At 41.2% G+C, this 20,754-nt stretch overlaps 2 protein-coding genes and 1 long non-coding RNA gene across 8 annotated transcripts in view; 2 read left to right on the forward strand and 1 right to left on the reverse strand.

Moving 5' to 3' along the window:
- LOC139070014 (uncharacterized) overlaps positions 1-20,754 on the forward strand; it is a 162,856-nt gene that overhangs the window by 27,746 nt on the left and 114,356 nt on the right. The gene's annotated exons all lie outside the window — the stretch shown is intronic.
- Positions 3,713-5,793, forward strand: LOC129155652 (uncharacterized). Its single transcript, XM_054735464.2, has 6 exons — positions 3,713-3,919; positions 4,009-4,123; positions 4,320-4,543; positions 4,678-4,895; positions 5,046-5,203; positions 5,544-5,793. Exons 1-6 carry the CDS (start codon positions 3,799-3,801, stop codon positions 5,581-5,583), a joined length of 876 nt encoding a protein of 291 aa, XP_054591439.2. The 5' UTR covers positions 3,713-3,798; the 3' UTR covers positions 5,584-5,793.
- Positions 10,373-20,754, reverse strand: part of setd2 (SET domain containing 2, histone lysine methyltransferase) — a 111,781-nt gene continuing 101,399 nt past the window's right edge. For all 6 annotated transcript variants that reach the window (XM_070551558.1, XM_070551559.1, XM_070551560.1 and 3 more), the window contains 3 exons: positions 12,484-12,558; positions 12,294-12,395; positions 10,373-11,851 (listed from right to left, as the gene is read on the reverse strand). In XM_070551558.1, the coding sequence (XP_070407659.1) occupies positions 11,690-11,851; positions 12,294-12,395; positions 12,484-12,558 (339 nt within the window). In that variant the 3' untranslated portion in view covers positions 10,373-11,689. The remainder of the gene's footprint in view (positions 11,852-12,293; positions 12,396-12,483; positions 12,559-20,754) is intronic.

A 20,754-nucleotide genomic window follows, 5' to 3' on the forward strand; every position in this document is an offset into this window, starting at 1 on the left:
GAAGAAGCGGCTGGTCCGATTCGGCACAGCTTCTGACCCGGTGGTTCCGAGATGTCTTTCGGATTACTCTGCGCCCTGCCTAGGGAACTTGGCCGGCCCTGAGAGTGAACTGGCACCGCGCCATGGCCAATCGGCTCGAAGACCTCGCCAGACTGGGGTTTGCTGGGAGGATCTGCGCTCGGTTACAGGCACAGAGTTAGAGGGGATTGGGCCCGTGAGCGATCTTGGTGCCGCAGCCCCGCCGCAGACCCGGTTTGGTCTAGTCAATGCCAGGTCTGTGCTGAACAAAACTTTTATTCTTTGTGACTTTTTTATTCAGCATGACTTGGGTTTTCTCTGCATCTGTGAGTCATGGATCCCGTTTGGTGACTCGAGCACCCTGCTGGAGCTGGTACCACCTGGCTGCTCCTGCTTTAATATCCCCAGATCATTGGGCAGAGGTGGAGGGCTGGTTGCTGTCTTCAAATCCAGCTTTCCTTGTAAACAGCTTACACCCACCATGTCATCTTCTTCCTTTGAACTGTGCTTATTTGAACTGTGCATCTCCCCCCGCCTGCTCGTCGTGCTGATTTATCGCCCTCCATAGACTGACTCTATCTTCCTTAATGATTTCAGTGATCTTGTGGCAGACTGCATCCTAAAATATGACTATGTCCTTCCTATTTTTTGGTGATTTTAACATCCATATCTGCTGTTCTGACAATGTGCTTGCTAAAGGCTTTTTGAATTTGCTAGATTCATTCAATTTGACTCAATGGGTATCGTCCCCAACTCATGCCAGGGGTCACACCCTGGACCTGTTCTCTCTTTTGGTCTCCCTGTCATGAACCGTGTGACTTTGCCTCCTGTGTTCTCTGACCACTCTCCTATACTCTGTGATGTTACGTTGCCATGTCCTGTCCCTGTGTGTGAAGCTCCAGCTACTAGGTTCAGAGCCCTGGATGCAGAAACTATTTCAAAGTGTGTGGACTGTATGTCTGTAAGGCTAGAGACCTTTAACCCAGATCCATCTAACACTGAACACTATTCACAACACTTTGATTTACTTTGTAATCATGTCCTGGATGTGGTTGCCCCTCTCAAGCTTTGCAAGTCTAGACCTAGGAGGGAGCCCTGGCTCTCTGATGTCACACGGGCTTGTAGGCGGGCGTGCCTCTGAGAGAAAGTGGAAAAAGGATGGCCTACAGGTCTCGCGTGAGTTGTTCAGAGCATCTCTGGTTGCTTATCAGGATGCTGTGAGGGATGCCAGAACGGCCTATTTTGCAGACATCATCGAAACAAACTCCAAGAAACCCAGGATTCTCTACAAAACACTAAACTCTGTTCTGATGTATCAGGAGCCTAGCTCCATGTCTCCTACAGCTGCTGGAAACTCTGAAGCTTTTCACAGATTCTTTGTTGATAAAGTGTCAGGCATTAGAGCAGCTATTTCTGGTAACTTTATTGACACTGTTCCAGTTCCTCCATCACCACCCACCCTGAGCTCCCTCAATACTGTTTCATACTCTGAGCTGAGTAAGCTTGTTGCGAGGCAGAAGCCATCTGGCTCTCCACTTGATGTTCTGCCGCCTCACCTCTGGAAGGCTGCCTTTCCGTGCCTTGGCCCTTCACTTGATCAGATTATCAATGGGAGCCTCAGCACAGGTGTGGTCCCAGCTGCTTTGAAAGCAGCAGTTATTCGGCCGAACCTGAAGAAACCTGGTGCTGATGTCTCTGTGATAGAAAATTACAGGCCTATCTCTACCCTGCCCTTTACATCAAAACTGCTTGAGAAAGTCGTTTATCAGCAGCTGGTCTCACATTTAGCTGACTCTGATCTGTTTGAGGTTTTCCAATCAGGGTTCAGGTCTGGCCATAGCACAGAGTCGGCTCTACTGAGGGTCCTAAATGACATCTATCTATCACTAGATCAGGGTACATCTGTGGTGCTTCTGTTGTTAGACCTGACAGCAGCCTTTGACACAGTTGACCACGCGATTCTACTGGATCGCTTGGAACGATGGGTTGGGATCAAAGGGTCTGCTCTAGATTGGTTTAGATCGTATCTCCACAACAGGACATTCTGCGTTAAACTGGGTGATGTTTTGTCATCTTGGGAGGGGCTCCCCTGGGGGGTCCCACAGGGATTGGTCCTTGGTCCTCTTTTGTTTGCCATTTATCTGCTACCTCTGGGGTCAATCTTTCGTAAACATGGCCTATCATTCCATCTCTATGCTGACGATTGCCAGATTTACTCTCCATTGTGTCAGGAGAAAGGTCACTCTATCCAGTCCTTTGTGTCCTGTATTAACGAGGTGAAGTCTTGGCTAATGGCCAACGTTCTACATCTGAATGAGGGAACGACAGAGCTCATTGTTTTTCACCCCAACAGCAGGAATGTGGATCATTATGTTGATTTTGGCCCTCTTTCTCCCTACTCAAAACCAGTTGTTACCAGTTTGGGGGTGAAACTTGATGCTGGACTTAAATTTGATTCTCACATCAATTCTGTGATCCGGTCCAGTTTCTTTCACCAGAGACGCCTTGCAAAAATCAAGCCCATGCTGTCGAGAGCCCACCTGGAGCGGGAACTGCATGCTTTTGTTATTTCTAGGCTTGACTACTGCAACTCTCTATATGCAGGGTTGTGTCAGTCATCACTGCGTCGCCTACAGGTTGTGCAGAACAGCGCTGCCAGGTTCCTGACATGGACCAGGAAACGGGACCACATCAGTCCGGTTCTCGCCTCCCTGCACTGGCTTCCGCTTTGCTTTCGCTCACAATTCAAAATCCTCGTCATTGTTTACAATTTCTTCCAGGGTGGTGCTCCCCCCTATCTACCCAGACAGCAGCTGACTCCTGTCTGGATCCAGATCCAGACCGGTACATCCGCGTTTCAGTCACATCCGCTTTATGACTCCTGTCTGGATCCGGATCCAGACCGGGACATCCGCGTTCAGTCACATCCGTTCTATGATTCCGACATGGAGCCTGACTGGATGCTGTTCTCAGGAGGCAGCGCGTTTGCGGATGCAGATCGATGCGGTGGGAGGTGACCCAGTTGCGCGCGCATATTTTGCCGACCGCAATAAAGAGAAGGAATTCAGATCAGGTAACACGTGAGAAAGCAAGTTGTGGATAACAAAGGACGAAGCAACGACGTTGGGTTTACAAATCTTTTTCGGTAAGTTACATGTTTTTGAGGGTAACAAGTTTTCTTTTTCCGATAGACAAAGTGTATTTACACTTTTAAAACGTAACCTCTGTTTAACTGAGCACTCTGAGAGATGCAGATGCTAACTACAGCAACATGCTAACCATAGTTGCAGTACTGTATCGGGAACTTTTGCTTTTGTTTGGGTTTCCAGGCGATTAACGATTGTGTATGCAAAGCTGAAAGCATAAAGGCCTTATAAAGCGCACAAAAATCAATCTTATTCGAAGTAAACAAAGTGCTAAGATAAACCTTTAGAGCTAGGGGGTGAATGGCAATTCCACATCACTAGCTACGTGTTAACGAGTGTACAATTTTCTCCAATATTCCACATAAAGGGCTCTAAAACAAATTAATCATTTTATCAAGGATATTTTAGGTGGCCTTAAGGATAAGATATGGGGTGGGGCGCTGGAAGGTTTCACACACACACACACACACACACACACACACACACACACACACACACACACACACACACACACACACACACACACACACACACACACACACACACACACACACACAAGTAAACAGGATCGACGTTGGGGGTTGTGAGTGAAAATGTTAATTTTGGCGCCTGTTTGTCTGCTCTTTGTTCTGAGATGACCAGTTGGAGTAGAATCAAACCACTGTGTGGTGCAAGGGTGAACCGGGCAGTAAAAAACGCAGAGGAGCCGGGACCTGACTGGGAAACATATGATGTCCGAATTCTTAAATCAAGTGGTAAGCTACTTATTATATATATATTTTTATATAGTAATTATGACTTCAATCTTTCAATTATCTGAAAAATTTGTTTTGCCAAATTTTAGATCAGTACTTCGAGGCAAGACAACAACTAAATAAGTCGCTGTCATGCCACACTTCCGACCTGCAGACAGAGGAGGAGGAAGAGGACGTGCGACCCAAGAGGAAGCCAAAGGCGATGTAAGCATCTTTCTGTATTTTCCTGTGAATTTTAAATGAAGCATGCATGCAAATGTTGTGTATGGAACATTTATCCAAGTTTCTATGTCCGAGAAGACAATACCTAGTATAAAAAACTGACTTAAAGAACTACTTAATGATTATGGAAATGATAGTACCATGACAACTGAGTGTTATTTCCCTGGCCAATATATAGTCATTTCTTGGGGGATTCTGATGATAGTGAAGACGAACATCCAAGAAAGAAATCCAGAAGCCAATCCAAAACATCTATACAGCCACCAGCTCCTGCTATCCCGCCACCACCATCTCCTGCTGTCGAACCACCACCATGCCAACAACAAACCTTCTCTGCAAGCCAGGTGCACACACCTGCCTGGCGAGGGAGAAGGTTTGACTCGGGCACCCTTCCCTGCTCTGGTGAGTTTTTTTTTTTTTGGTTTGAATTACTTTAAAAAAAATTATGATATAAAATATAAAGTTTATCTGCTACATAATGTTTTCCAATCTGATAAAATTGATGGATGTATATTTTCTATTATTCTTCCCAACAGCCACAGAAGCCCAGATTTTGGACTTGCTGGAGCATCTAAAAAAACAGATGGAGCAACTAGAAGCCAAGGTTAATTATTTAACCAGCAAGCTGGATGCAACTCCCCAGGAAATGGAGGTGCAGATTCCGGTCCAGTTGCCATTAACTTCAGTGGAGGAAGTGAACACTTTTGAGAACTGGCTCAAAGATGCTGCACATTCCCAGCTGAAGCAGAAGTTGGTGAGTTTTGTTTGTTTGCACTGTATGCAATCTATGCTCTGTGAAAGGGTCGGTTGATGTCACCTGACGACTGGGGTTATCCACCCTGGGCTTATAGTGTTTTTTTATTTTAATGTATGATTTCATTATTTTTTGTTTGTTCCATTTTAGATTTCCTCGCTGGCAGCTATTGGGGGCCATGACACAAAATGTATAACGTGGAACATCCTGGCACACATTTTCCATGATGATGTTGGAAAGCAGATTAACTGGAAAGGTGTCAATGGGAACGTCTTTCAACCAGATGGCATCAAAAACACTGCTCCTGCGTAAGTACCCATTTTAAAATGTTCACACATTTTTCTGGGTCAACAATATGTGCTCCACTACGACAGCTCTTGCTACTAGCCAGTTCATACCTTTGCTATTCACACACTGAGGTATTGTTTCCAGCGTTTCACTTCTTATGAACGCTACACAGCGTCAATATAAACTTGTAGAGCTACTTCTAAAGCTGGTTTAATAAAAGAAGAAATAGTATTGAGAGCTTTAGTTGACAAATTATTTTCTGCTTACAGAAAGATGATATTAGTGGAGATTGTCCTGTTGCAATAGAAAATTGTGGTGGTGGATGATGATTAACATTTAAATCTGCTTTTGTGATTGCAGATTCTGTGAGAAAAAATTCCATCTCCTGCGCTTCCACTGACCACGACATTTGTAAACATGCTATCCGCTGGTTTAACTTGGCAGCAGATCGAGACAGCTCAAGGCGACGTAGTGGTACACAAGAAGTTCAACCCAGCATTCATCTTTTTAACAAAAATTACAGTCTGGTAACACAATTTCTTAATACTGTTTGTGTTACTATTGTTATACTTTGCTTGCACATGTAACAGTTTTTTTATACAGTTTGTATTACTACAAATAAAAATTTATCAAAATACTTTTATGGTTTGGGTGTGTATTTCCTTTAACATAAATGATAAGTGTGGTGTGACAGATAATTTTAAATCATTTACTCCAAAGCTCTTATTTTCTGTAAAGACCTCTCAGCTACTGCATGTTTTCATTTACTAATTAAACATTAAGAAATTCCAATTATTAAAAAAAAAAAACAGGCTGGATTATTTTCTTTATGAAAGCGCACACAAAGGCGAATCTGGTGATGCCCGGGTCCAAAACGGATCCTGACTGGACGGTGAGTTTTATGCACGGGTCCAAAACGGACCCGGATCGGATGATGTGCCAAAGGAGTTGATCCGGACAGACTCCTCACCGCATGTGATCCGGATCCGGGATCATGATCCGTTCCGGATCTTTTCCGGAGAGCAAGTGGACTCCGATACGGGTCCGTTTTGCTGATCCGTTCCAAAGCTTACGGTACCTCCAGGACGGATCCAGTCTAGAGTCCGTTTGCTATCTGGGTAGCCACACTCCTGAACAGACACTCCCCATCACGTGCTCTGCGCTCCTCTGACCAAGGCCTGCTCGTTGTCCCTCGTTCTAGGTGTCGTACTCGTGGGGACCGGGCTTTCTCAATCCTATCACCGTCACTCTGGAACCAGTTGCCACCCTCAGTTAGGCTGTCCCCATCTCTGCCAGTCTTTAAGAGTCGCCTAAAAACACACCTCCTCCGCTTGGCGTTTCCAGAACATGTTTGATTTTGGCCCTCTTTTATGTTGAATTTCTTCCACAGTTTTCATTGGTTCACTCAATCCATTGTTTTACACATTTGTCCTGTACCAGAATGTTTCATCTATTTTGTAATTTGTATTTTGTAATTTGAATTGCTTTTATTTTTGATTTATTCAATATATTTACCTTCAATTGAACCATGTTCAGCGCTTTGGGCTTTCTGACAGGGTTGCGGAAGGCACTTTATAAATAAAGCTTTGATTGATTGATTGGATCATTATAATAAAACGCACTAGAGACCGGGATAAAATGAAGCTGTGGGATCCCGAGAGTAAAGGTTTTCGCTTATGCAGCGACCGCTTCATATCAGGTACTTAAACCAACGTTTCCTCAACTGTGTATGGTATTTATTTTAAATGCTTTTATTACGATTCTTAGTGGGCTTTCTAAACTTATTTTGGCGTGGCTTTTTCTGTCTTATTACTCATAGCAACAAGTAAACATCATGTAAAACGTTGCCTCGAGTTCTGCGTGCTGCCGTTTACGTGTTTTATGATCACAGCAATTAACTGGCTAAGCTGTATTTCACTTTTAAGCAATGGTTGATCAATTGTCAGATCACACATAAAAAAGCACTTTGGATTGCTATTATCTGTGTAGCGTAATGGTTGTTGGCTCTTTTTATGAAAGATAAACCATTCTACATAATAATCTGGAATATTAATTTTAACAAATTAATAACCAAATGTTATAGAGATAAGAAGACTCAAAGGTTGTTTTCATCGATAAACTGACGATCATATCCGTTTGTCTGTGTTTCAGTTCAATGAAAAGGCAAGTTTAAATTTTAAGAGTTTTAATTCTTCAATTTAAACTAACCATTTGAAATGACAATCATAGGAAAAACAATCAACATTGGCAACCTTGTTGGACAATCTTTAACAGTTGATATTTTAAGCTTGCACAAATAGACCTTGTGTTGGATGTGCTAAGATTTGAGGATGATGGAATTATGAATGCCTGCATGTGTCTGAGATTGCTTCAGGGAGAGAAAAGGTGTCTGAGTGAAAAATGTTTTGCAATTAAACTTTAGTTCTTATTAGAAAAACAGCATCAGAACGCTATCTATCGTGTTCTGCCTCACCGCACTTAGGACCCTCTTTTAGATCCGGACCTCACAGGAGGATGTTTCTCCAGATGACACCTTGGCTGACAGAGAAGACGAAGGTGTGCTGACGGTCCAGTCCAGAGTTGACCTCGGTACACGTTGCTGAAGCGTTTCGGCAGATGCGCTTTCTCAAGTTTAAATTAACTCAGAAATCAAAAGACTCTGGGACGAGTCTGCGTTAGCTGGTTGCATTTCAGCTATTCTGTCTGGCTTGACAGAAATAGCGTGGAGAAGAAAAGGAGCATCAGGGCTCCTTTCCCCGTGGTGTTCGTTCCGCACGTCCGCTCTCTTCCGTTCTCACTCTCGTTCTGACTAACTTACCCAAAACACTTCTCTTCCCAAAGCAAACTTGTTGTGCGTCAGAGCAAATGTGTTTTGGAGTTACTGTGGAGTCGGACCTGTATGAGCATGTGTGAAGGTCATTGCTAAACATCTTCAAAAACATTATTTAATGAAGTATACTGATTCATTATAGTTCATTATGATTACCCAAAGCATAATAATCATTCATTTGATTAAAATACATTTATAATGAGCAAAGTGATCAAATGATTATTTAACATTAATAAAGAAAGGAAAGCTTAAGACTGTTTTATTATGACTAGATAATCAGTGAAGTCCTTCCTCTGGAGAACAGGTGTTGGATGTTGTGGAGTCTTTCAGACTTGCTGGCGGCTTAGGTCTTAATCTGTGGGTGAAGGTGCTGCGTGACCCAGCTTTGACCCAGACGGGCAAATACGACCTTTGGCACAGAAACCATACTTCCTCACGTTACATCTGTCTCACCGAGACAGATCTCAGACAGATCCTGAGACGCTCCTGCCTGACATATTTATTTTATTCACGGAAAATAAAATCAGACTAGTGATTTCTCTTGGCGTTCAGTTTATACATTCAAACAGCACAGCACTCTATTTAAACTACTTACATGTAAATCTGTTATTTGTCCATCCATTTTCATCCGCTTATCCGGAGTCGGGTTACGGGGGCAGTAGCGTTGAGAGGCCCAGACTTCCCTCTCCCCAGCCACTAGGGCCAGCTCCTCCGGGGAAATCCCAAGGGGTTCCCCGGCCAGGTCCGGTAAGAAGTCCGCTCCGACAGCTTCTGGCATTTTTAAAAAGTATTCCAGGGGCACGGTAAGGGTTGTAGATGTTTAGTCTATTTAATTTCTGACTATATAAAATGATTTCTTCGGTTTTAAAGTGTGAAGTAAACTCCGACGGAGTAAAATCCAAGCCGATTACGTTCATGTTTACGATCTGTGTTTGTTTAACCTTTTTTTCCTGCCAAAATGGCGTCTACTAACTGAGAGTCATTTGGGGTCCGGAGGACCCATGTTCCTTCTTGGACTGTGCTATGCTTGGCCACCAGGCGCTCGTCAGTGTGCCCCACCTCCAGGCCTGGCTCCAGAGGGGGGCCCAGGTGACCCGGGCAAGGGAACACTGTCCATTTATATTCATCAATGACCATGTCTAAACCAAAAACAGGTGCCATTTTAAATATTACTGTAGGTAAATTACAAATAATACGTAAAGGCGTACCTCCACCCGCTTACATTTCTAGTCTTTCTACATTACAACTAAACAATTACCTTTGTTTTGCAGCCGATGTTAACAGGTGAATTTCAAAAAATAAAATATGTTGCCAAAGGCTAGCCTGGCAAGCCATTGTAAGTGAATAATTAGTCTCACCACGGTCCGTAAACAGAATTCAGCCATTGGGAGGAATCTATGATTGTTTTTTTTAACTGTTTCTGCATGCTATTGGAAAACAATGTGATATACTCACCACTACGAATGTCAGTCAATGAGGCTCCAGTTGTCCAACATAGAGACTTCCTGTTTGTCAGGTTTTTTATGCACTGTAAAAAAGAACTTACGAGGATTCAGTAGAAGAGTTTACATGCTGTGATTAGTTTTGTAGGAATTATTTGCTCTCTTAAATTGTTAGATTTGCTTGTTTTTGCTGTTTAAATAACACTTAAGAACTTTGAACACATTTTTGCTAGGTAGCTTTTTTTTTAACAAAATCGTTGCTAAAGCAAAAGACACAATGATACTTTGTCAGGTTTTTTATGCACACAAATAACTCGATTTGATTGAAGGGTTTACTGTTTGCAAAGTTTGCTTTGTAGAAATGATTTGCTCTCTTGTTGCAGCCTTGCTTTGTTTTGCAAGTGTTCATCTGTACAACACAATATTGCTTTTTACAATATCCTGAGGGTTTCCCAGGTATTTCTCATTCAGAAAAGACATCCTTTCTGGACTGGCATTGTCCAGGAGCTGGAAAGTCACAGAACAGAGGAATGTCAGAGTTGCCGATCCAGTGGTCCCATGCTTTTTAAAAATTTACTTCTTTCCAGTGTAGCGTAGGTCCAAAATTCCTTTAAAGGCCACTGTGTTATTTCCTATTAAAAACCCCAAATGAATGCTTTCAACCTTCCCATCCACGCGACGGGGTGAGGAGTGAGAACCACCTCACCCCTACCATGAGGATCTCAAGGAATAAACCATCAACCCTGCTCAACTGTCACCTTTTCTAGAGGGGTCAAACATCTGACTCGGGACTGTGCCGTCAGCATCACAGGAAGTGGTATAAAAAGGACTGGGTGTGCACTCGGGCCTCATATCAATGCAAAATAGTCAAATAATTGCAGAGACAGACTAAACCATGCAGCAAAGGAATGGACACATTTTTACAAAAAATGTTTTATTGTATTCTAAAATGTTTGTACACTCAGTATGACAATGTGCTTACACAATACTTACAGCATAGGAGGTTGTTACTTTGTACACAGGAAACAATGGATTAAAAAGACAAAACAACAGATAAAGTAAGTTTGACAATCTAATGTGACAACTGCATCAGGAGGACTGAGCTGGTGAGGAAGGGTGAACTCACCCTGGATTTTCTCTCCTTCATGCAGCTTAAGACTTTTTTTTATTTTTTACAAATTATTTAAACTATAATCATGAAACTATAGTCCTTTTACCAAGTCTGTTTATTTAAACATCCCCAAAACTAATAATATTCAGTATATTCACAAATAAATCAATATACATATATTTGTTTAATGCAACTTAATGAGACTGAAAAAAATCTGTGAGCTAATGCTTAAAACATTATTGTAAAAATCTTGGAACGTTATCGAGTTTGAGAAGTAACCAGAGGATCTCCAGAATTAGAGCTAACAGTAATAAAAAAAACCCAGAACACACAAGCTAAAATGTTCACTCTTGTATCATCACTACGAGGAACAAGCTGGGTTTGGAAAGGCAACATACACGCAAAAATGATCAATGAATTTCAAACCCTATAGTTATTTCATTTCAAATTGACTAAAAGAAGAAAAATGTACTGATCACTGACCACTTGTCCAACTTGTCCACAGCTAAGCCCTCAGTTTACTGTGTAAAAAGTAAATCCCAGTGAGGAAACATGGAAAATAGATTTTTCATGCAGATATCACTCAGACTTCAGCTCATACCATGCATTCATATTAATAAAAAAGAGAGAGAATTCAACGTCTTGTGGTGAGAAAAAGAAAAGAAAGGAAGCGACTCAGTTAAGAGCAGCACCAGATATTTAAGTCATTGGAAGGAGATTTTTGTGGGGGGAAGGAAATAAGCTCGAGAACTGGACCATTTTTAAACAGGTGAAAGATAATAAATAAAAAACAACAAATGAATCATTTAATAATCCTCATTTGCAGTGAGAAGAGTTGAACATCTAAGAGTCTCTGATAAATGAAAAACAAGACATCCTGTGAAGACGCTTGTCTCTGTAGCCCTTAACAGTGTCATCCTTTGCAAAAACTGCACCTCTGTGGAGTCTGTGTCTGTAGAGACCTGACGCAACGCAACGCAACACAATTCTTCCACATAAATAAAACATTTTAAAAATACAACTGCTTCACTGTTTAGGCTGGCCAGAACAAACATGTAGGAGTGAATCGGAAGGCAGATCTGTTCTATTCCTTGTGTGAGGAGTCGAGAACATTCTGGACCTGTCAGTACACCTCCGTGTCCTCCTTGGGCTTGTACATGGAGCCAAATCTCTGCATGTACTTTTTGATGTACTCCTTGGTCTTGTGCTTAACATTCTCATTGCACTCAAGGTCCTCAGGGTTCTTGCAAGCCTTCAGCTCCTTATTCATGACTCCGTGCGTTAGCTGTGACACAGATGAGAGAGGCAGGAAGGTTTATGCTCACCAGACTGATAAATTACACAGCTGATACCATGAGCTGCGGCGATGTGGTGGAATGGTTAATCTCTGGTAGTGTATTTGGCTCTTATAATTTGAGACAATGAAATGCTCTCTAAATGTTGGTCTACTGCAAAAAGGTCCTCAAGAGTTTTGGTGTGTGTGGGTGGAAAACCAACCCAAATGTACTTCATCCATGCAGAATTTTTGTTAATGGAATTGAAACGGACAGAGATGACAGTTTACATGTTCAATGTAATACTGAGCCAGAAAACCAAAATATAAGCCAAACTATTTAGAGTTTAGAGGCTTGAGAGACTCATCAAAAACTTCTGTTTGCTGTGATCAAACGGAAAAGCTTTAAAGTACCACAAGATTCTTTTGTACCAACATTGACTTTTCCTTTTACCTTTCTCGCCAGGTGTTTGAAATCCTCAGTGTTACTGATGCGACCAGATTTGCAGTCGGGCTTCCGATAAGGATTCAGGCACTGCACTATGAACTGGGACATCTAATTAACAGAGTATAAAAAAAAGCAAAAATAAAGCTTCCGCTCATTAAAATAATGTGTAGATATTTGGAAGCGTTGGTAGGTTCACCTCTTTCCGAAATGTCTCTTTACTTTTTTTCGCCAATTCACTGGAAGTGTCTGCTTCAGCTGTCTTAGTAGAGAACTAAAAAAACAGCAAGAACAGAAACAATAGAAATACATTACTTACATTAAACAGAACATCTAGCTGTGTGACAGTTATGTAGGTTGGGGAATTCAACCTGCACCTGTTTATGGATAATTAAAGCAGGGAAATCCTGTCAGGAATCTGGGCTCTCACCTTCAAGAACAACAAGCTAGAAGCTTCAAACAATATTAAAGTTTCATCAGACCATTTTGGAGCCCAGGCAACATCAAACGCTTCACTGTCTGATTATCGGGTCATTTCAATTCTGTGGCAACCAAGGAGTAAAATGAAGAGGCAACTCTCTGTGGAACTGGTTTTGGACTAAGCCTGATTTATACTTCTCCATCTGCATTGGTGGGGAGACATGCAACGCCATTATGTGTCGCTCAAGAGCACTCAGACGGGCTCAAAGAGGGTTACGGAAACATGCCCTAAATTTTAAACATCTGTCGAAAGCTTGTGATTGGACAAGACGCTGCGGGCACCAGGTTGGTGAGCCCTGCTTTAGATCCTGCAGCCTGTTTCACTTGGAGAAACTAAGAAAAGTGATACATTTGGATCATCCGTCTAATGTGGACTTTTTGGTGGAGGAAAATAATTCTGTTTCTTTTCCTTCTTCTCCTAATCTTTCCTTTAAACGCGAGAGGAGGACAAAGGGTCTTGCTGCAGGGTAGATTTCAAAAGTGGGCATGTCTTGTTTCCAACTAATGCAGAGACGTCCTCTGCTGCTGGATGTTTGCTTTTTGGGCAAACAAAATATGCCACCACCAGAATTTAAAACATGAAATATCCCCCCCCCCACACACACACACACTCGAGAGCTCATCAAAATTCTAGTCAACACACAAAATTGGAAAAAAACGGAGCTTCTCGGTGCCACTGTCACCTGCAATATATAACTTTTACAACAAATTTACTTGTGCAGGAACTTCTGAAAAAGAAATGTTCAAGAAAACAGTCTGTGGCCAGTAACAGGCCTTCCATCTGCAGCTGCTGATAGCCTAAAAAAGACCAAATAATAAAAATGTAAACTTAATCTTGGAACAGTAACATGCAGCAATAAGGTATATACCTTGTCTAAAGCCTAATTTATACTTCTCAGTCAGCTCCGCGAGAGAGAGATGCGCACACATTAGCCACGTTCACATGCGCACAATAATTTGGGTTGAATCAGATCAAAAATTCTGCATGTAAACATATCATTCGGAATGTTCTGATCCGATCTGACCCGATCAGAATGAAATTTTAATCTGATTGAGAGAGGTGGTTTTGTCCGATAAATATTCCAATAGACGTGCATTTACACAGTCATTCGGATTATTGGGGTACAATATTGCCCACTACGCATGTGTGTGCAACGGCTAGCAAGCCTCCTCATCGTTATTTAGACAACCTGACTTAAAAATGACGGCCTAATTAACAAGCACCAGCTTTTAAATATGAAGGCAATCCGTCCTCTTTTCTGTAATATCTAATCCAGAACTTGCATTTTGTGGAAGTAAAATAAAATCTGATTATTGCACAAATCATTCGACAAGTGTGTTCAAGTATGTACAGAATATACGCAGATTCCTTTTGGAGTTTCAGCTGGGGATTGTAGCAAAAACAATTGGGGCAAGCTGTAAACAAAGCCGCATGGCAGACAGGTAGTGTTCTGAAGTTTGGGTCCACTTCACTAAATGGGGTAACTGGGAGAAAATGAAAAAGGCAACAATGATCTAAGTGAGGCATCATCATCTTAATCTGCTCTAGTAGATAAATACAATGTTTAAGCTAACGTTAGCTTGATATGTTAGCTTCCAGCTAATGGTGTGTTTGATTTCTCCTCAGAACTCCGAAAATTCCCCACCAGGACAACAGAGGGTGTAGTGCTATTCGGAGCTATCCTGCTACCATGACAGTTAAGTATACAGTCCACGATAGCGTATTTACTATTGTGTTAACATTGTTGTAATATATTTCAGAGACTTTTTAACAAGGACAAATTTGTCCCTCATTCCTCTCCACTTTTTCATGGGATCGGCATCTCTAAACGAACATTTCTCGTCTTTTCTGTTCATGACTAAAATGCTTGCTGCATATCTTTGTACTCCTTCAGTCAAGGCTGAATAAATGTTCATATTTTTATACTGTTTGAATAAATGTTCATATTTTTATACTGTTCCCGTGATGCATTCTTCAATCTGTTCCGTGTCTGCAGCTAGATATCTTTTTATTTTGTGAAGCAGCAAAGACGGTGCTGTAGACAAATTTACAGGATTCAATTCAATTCAATTCAAGTTTATTTATAAAGCGCCAAATCACGACAAGAGTCGTCTCAAGGCACTTCACATAATAAACATTTCAATTCACAGTTCATTAAGCCAATCAGAAATAATGTTTCCTATATAAGGAACCCAGCAAATTGCATCAAGTCACTGACGAGTGTCAGTGACTATACAGCAATCCTCATACTAAGCAAGCATGCAGCGACAGTGGAGAGGAAAACTCCCTTTTAACAGGAAGAAACCTCCAGAGAATCCTGGCTCAGTATAAACAGCCATCCTCCACGACTCACTGGAGATGGAGAAGACAGAGCACACACACACGCACGCGCACGCACACACACACACACACACACACACACACACACACACACACACACACACACACACACACACACACACACACACACACACACACACACACACGTGTCTACAGTTCTATTGGGATGTCTTAGTAAATATTCAATTTAGTGAGATAAACTTTATTGTATTTATCCTAGTGGATCTCTAATTAAACGGGTTAACTAGTAGTAGCACATCCAACGTCAAGGAAAGCAAAAAGTTATTATCAGGAGAGAGAGAATGTTTAAGTGGTTAGCAGCAGTGTGCTAGTCGATGGCCCCCTCCATGAGGCCACCACAGCTCAGCAGAACATCATTGTAACTTCTTCTGGGGAGAAAAACACTTAGAAAGAAAATAAAGTCAACAGCTGAAATAGCAGGAAATAATAGTTAAAGAGCAGATAGTAGAAGAAAGTAGTAGAGTGTGGAAAGTGGTCAGTGTATCCTCCAGCAGTCTAAGCCTTTAGCAGCATAACTACAGAGAAAACTCTGGATAATCTATCCTATTTAGACGGAGGCATGTTGGAGTCAGGGCAAGGGAGAGCCGTCTTTACCGACTGTACACTCCACCTCCCTCTACTCCCCCACTTGTCCAGATTTAGGCTAACATCAGATTTTAACCATAGGCTCCATCAAATAAAAATGTTTTAAGTCCATTCTTAAATGTAGACAAGGTGTCTGCCTCACGGACTAAAGCTGGGAGCTGGTTCCACAGGAGAGGAGCCTGATAACTAAAAGATCTGCCTCCCATCCTAATTTTAGATATTCTTGGAACCACCAGTAGACCTGCAGTCTGAGAGCGAAGTGCTCGGTTAGGAATGTATGGAACAATCAGATCACTGATGTATGATGGAGCTTGATTATTAAGAGCTTTGTATGTGAGAAGGAGGATCTTAAAATCTATTTTGAATTTAGCAGGTAGCCAATGTAGGGAAGCCAAGACAGGAGAGATATGATCTCTCTTTTTAATTCTCATCAGAACTCTAGCTGCAGCATTTTGGAAGAGCTGAAGACTTAACTACATTCTGTGGACTTCCTGAGAGTAATGAATTACAGTAATCCAGTCTTGATGTAATAAATGCATGAACTAGTTTTTCAGCATCACTCCTGGAAAGGATGCTTCTAATCTTAGCAATATTCCGAAGGTGGAAAAAGGAAATCCGACAAACTTGTGAAACCTGGGATTTGAATGACATGTCCTGATCAAAGATAACACCAAGGTTCCTTACTTTGTTCTCGGAGATTAATGTAATGCCATTCAGGTCAGGCGACTGGCTAAGCAATTTCCTTTTCTGGATTTCTGGTCCAAAGATGAGAACTTCCGACTTGTTTTGATTTAAAAGCAAAAAGTTTAGAGTCATCCAATGTTTTATGTTCTCAAGACAAGCCTGTAATCTACCCAACCGATTAGGTTCATCAGGGTTAATGGATAAATATAGCTGAGTATCGTCAGCATAACAGTGGACGTTTATCCCATGCTGTCTAATGATTTTACCAATTGGGAGCATATATATAGTAAAAATAATTGGTCCAAGCACTGAACCCTGTGGTACTCCACAAGTAACCCTGGAGTATGAAGATGATTTGTCATGTACACTTACAAAATGAAATCTGTCAGACAGGTAGGATTTAAACCAGTCTAACGCTGTTCCTTTGATCCCTACAACATGTTCAAGTCTTTCTAAAAGAACATTGTGATCAACTGTGACAAAGGAAGTGGCGTCCTGACCAATCACAAGCTTGTGGTCTCCTCTTTCAATGGATAGATAAAAATTAGGGCATGACTCGTCACCCACTTCTAAAAAAAAGAAAATTAGATCCCTTAGTGATGAATAACAACAGACCAATGTCTAATCTCCCCTTCATTGGGAAAATGATTGAAAAAGCTGTTATGATCCAGCTGAACAGTTTTTAGAGAAACAACCTGCTAGATGGTTTTTAGTCAGGCTTTAGACAACACCACAGTTCTGAGACTGCACTTATTAAAGTATTAAATGATATTTGTCTCAATACAGATTCAGGCAAAACATCTGTTCTGATGATGCTGGATATCAGTGCAGCTTTTGATACTGTGGACCACAACAACATTCTTGATAGGCTCATGAACTGGGTGGGACTTTCAGGCACAGTCCATAGTTGGTTCCAATCTTATATTGAAGACAGGGGTTATGTTGTTTCTTTGGTGATCACAAATCAAAGCTGATCACCATGACATGTGGGGTCCCCCAAGGCTCAATTCTTGGACCACTGCTCTTCAATCTCTACATGCTCCCCCTGGGTAAGGTTGTACAAAATATCAACATTACCTATAATAGTTATAAAAATGACACCCAGATCTACCTAGCTCTATCACCTAGTGACTGTGATCCTTTAGACTCACTCTGTCAGTGTTTGGAGCAAGTCAGTGACTGTATGCAGTCAAACTTCCTCCAGATGTCCTCCACCAAAGAAAAGACAGAAGTTATTGTCTTTAGAAATAAGAAAGATAGGATGGACGTTTTATCATCTTCATCAAATAGGACTCAGAGGTTTCATGTCCTTACAATACCTAGAGAAACAAATTCATGCATTCATCTCAAGCAGGCTGGACTATTGCAATGGTCTTTTGACTGATCTTCCCAAAAATGCTGTGAAGCAACAGCAGCTTATTCAGAATGCTTCTGTTAGAGTCTTGGAAACGCTGAGATCCTTAGGAAACAGTCAGCTGGTCAGAATTCTGGGTCAGAATTTGGTACTTTTTAAGGCACCAACCAAATTCCATAGTATCAACTGAGTACTGATTCACGTCACATGAAACAGTGCCTTTTTTCGGTACCCGAGCTGTGCGCCATCGCAAGAACGTAACATGGTCAGTCACTGTGGGCGAGCTGTAAACAATGCAGCATGACAGAGAGGAAGCGTTCTAAAGTTTGGGTCCACTTCACTAAATGGGGTAACTGGGTGAAAATGAAAAAAGCAACAACGATCTAAGTGAGGCATCATCATCTTAATCTGCTCTTGTAGGTAAACAAAATGTTTAAGATAACGTTAACTTAATGGTGCGTTTGCTTTCTCCTCAGGACTCCAAAAATCCAACTAGAAGAAAGTGAACACGCTCTAAAGTTTGGCTTCACTTCACTAATTACGATGGGCTATTGGGTGATGATGAAACCAGCGACAAAAATCTGAGTATGAGGCATCTTAATCTGCTCCAGCAGCAAAATAAACTAAGATGACGTTAGCTTGATAGTTTAGTTTTTGTTTATATGGCTTATGGTGCATTCGCTTTCTCCACGGAAATTCCAACTTCTGAATACGAAAAATGAACAGTTTGAATATGAATGGCAAAAAGAATGAAGATACAGTAAATTTAGTTCACAGCAAAGATGTTTGCTTCAGTGTAATTTTCAGTTTATGAAACTACAAGGACCCACCATCACAGTTTGTCCAGAGGTGAAGGGAGAGGAAAAGGAGTACATGGAGCTGGGTGTAGTTTGTGAAACACCACAATATTAAAATACAATCTGTTGTTTGGTATCAAAGTTTGCTTTTAGTTTCATTTGTGGTTTATAATACATTGTCTCCTCATCAGAGTTACTCCAGAAGGCATAGAAGAGGATTAGGAGTATATGGAGCTGGGTTTGTTTTTGCGTCATTTAGAAACAGTTGTTAAAGGTTTTCAGGTTGAAGAATTTTGTACAACACTACGATGATAAAATACAAACAGTTGTATGTTATTTATCATGATATTTATCAAATCCGGTTATCTATTGGGAAGATAATTTATGTTTAGTTTAAAAAGCATTTAAAATATGTATTAAACACTCAAAAGTATTGAAAATTGGTACCGGGTTTGGAAATCAGGGTATATACAGCAATCCTTAAGTAAAATTTACTACTTTTTAATACTTTTTTTTACTACCTTCAGAATTTTTTTAAAACCATCACAACACTAAATTGCAAGTGTTAATCAGCGACCTATTTACACATATTTTAACATATATAACATACAAAAAGAATAGACTTAGAGACTCACTGATGTTGACAACGTATTTCACATATTTATTTTACTTAGAAAATAAGCCAGGCACTTCTGTTCAGCGGTTCAGACAGTTGACCACGAGGCCTGAAATGATGTGGAACGACCACTGAATGTGACGTCATCATTATGTGACCGGATATGCTAAAGTAGGGCTGCTCGATTATGGCAAAAACAATAATCACGATTATTATGACTGAAATTGAGATCGATTATTTAAGACAATTTTTCAATTTATGTAGATTTGTTTATTTAGTCACAAAATTGCTCAGGGCACAATCAGGACAAAAATAAATAGGAAACAAGATGACCACTAAAATAACTCCTGGTTCCAAGTATAAAAAGACCAATATACTTATAGCTCATAGTCTATGACCCAAGGGCTATAGACCTTGGTTTAACTCATGTAAGTCTAACCAGTACAGACCCAAATACCAATATCTTGCAAATACTGACAGCAAGAATTATACAGTGGCATTTATAACAAATACATGCAAATAAATTGATGTTCACAAAATGTTGCATAGCATTTATTGAGTCATGTCAAGGTGCTGTAGGAGAGTGCACTAGCACCGTGTCCTCAGAGAGATTAGTTATTATTTATCAGCGTGAGGAACTTATTTCTACCTTATTTATAAACTATTTATTTACAAGTCGATCAGTTAATGTAATAATTGTCTCAAACACAGCTGCACCCCCCAAACCGGTCTCACAGCAATCAGGGGCAAACTGCACGTGTGTTTAGCGCGCCGCACATGCACATTTAGCGGTTTTTATCAGCTCAGGAGCCTGCAGGTACGGTGTGTGTCACTCACTCTAGTTACTCCAACAGGGAGCCGGCTCCGAGAGCTGTTTCTTTAGCGACTGACACATCACTACATCATTCCCTTTCCTAATGTCCTGAAGAACGGTCCGGAGTGCAGGCGGAGTGTTTAGCTAACCTGCAGGAAACGTCAACGACAGTTATCCAGAAAGTAGCTAAGGGTTACCAGAGATGTGTCTGAGGTGTTCGCTAGGTACTTTTAGATTTAAAAAGTCAAGAAGGGGGTCTGAGAAGCTGTTGGAAATAGCGTCAAAGTCGCCAAGTTGGCAACGCTGTGGGAGGAGCGCTTCATTTGCAACTCAGGGCAGCGCAAGCGGGAGGAGCAAATAATCGGCTTGTTTTGTTTGTATAATCGTTCAAAACATTTCATTCGGAATATATTTCTATGTCGATGTTCAGAATACGACACCTGATAGTCTGAAAAAAATAATACCTAATTTGGAAAAAATAATACCTCTGAGACCAAATTTAACACTTTTAATGGCCTTAAATTTGACTATTTGTATTTATCACTTTTTAATACTTTTTAAAACCCCGCGGACACCCTGGAAATGTTTCACTACCATCTGTGAGAGAGCAGGGGGGTGGAGGAGGGGGAGAATGCGTGCGTGCAGGGGCGTAGAAAGTTTTTCTTAAGTGTGGGTGTTGAGATTCATGTATTCAGTTCTTATTTCACCACAAGGTGTTCACCAGTACCAAACAGCAGACATGAAAAGGATGATAAGTATTAAACTACTCTAGGGGGGT

The sequence above is a fragment of the Nothobranchius furzeri genome, chromosome 5 (genome assembly GCF_043380555.1).
Source record: "Nothobranchius furzeri strain GRZ-AD chromosome 5, NfurGRZ-RIMD1, whole genome shotgun sequence".
In the NCBI taxonomy this organism is placed as follows: Eukaryota; Metazoa; Chordata; class Actinopteri; order Cyprinodontiformes; family Nothobranchiidae; genus Nothobranchius; species Nothobranchius furzeri.

Coding starts and splice junctions, on each gene's coding strand:
- LOC129155652 (XM_054735464.2), top strand. CDS start 3,799: ATGACCAGTTGGAGTAGAATCAAACCACTGTGTGGTGCAAGGGTGAAC. Junction 4,124..4,319: donor AAGAGGAAGCCAAAGGCGAT/GTAAGCATCTTT, acceptor GCCAATATATAG/TCATTTCTTGGGGGATTCTG. Junction 4,896..5,045: donor CCCAGCTGAAGCAGAAGTTG/GTGAGTTTTGTT, acceptor GTTCCATTTTAG/ATTTCCTCGCTGGCAGCTAT.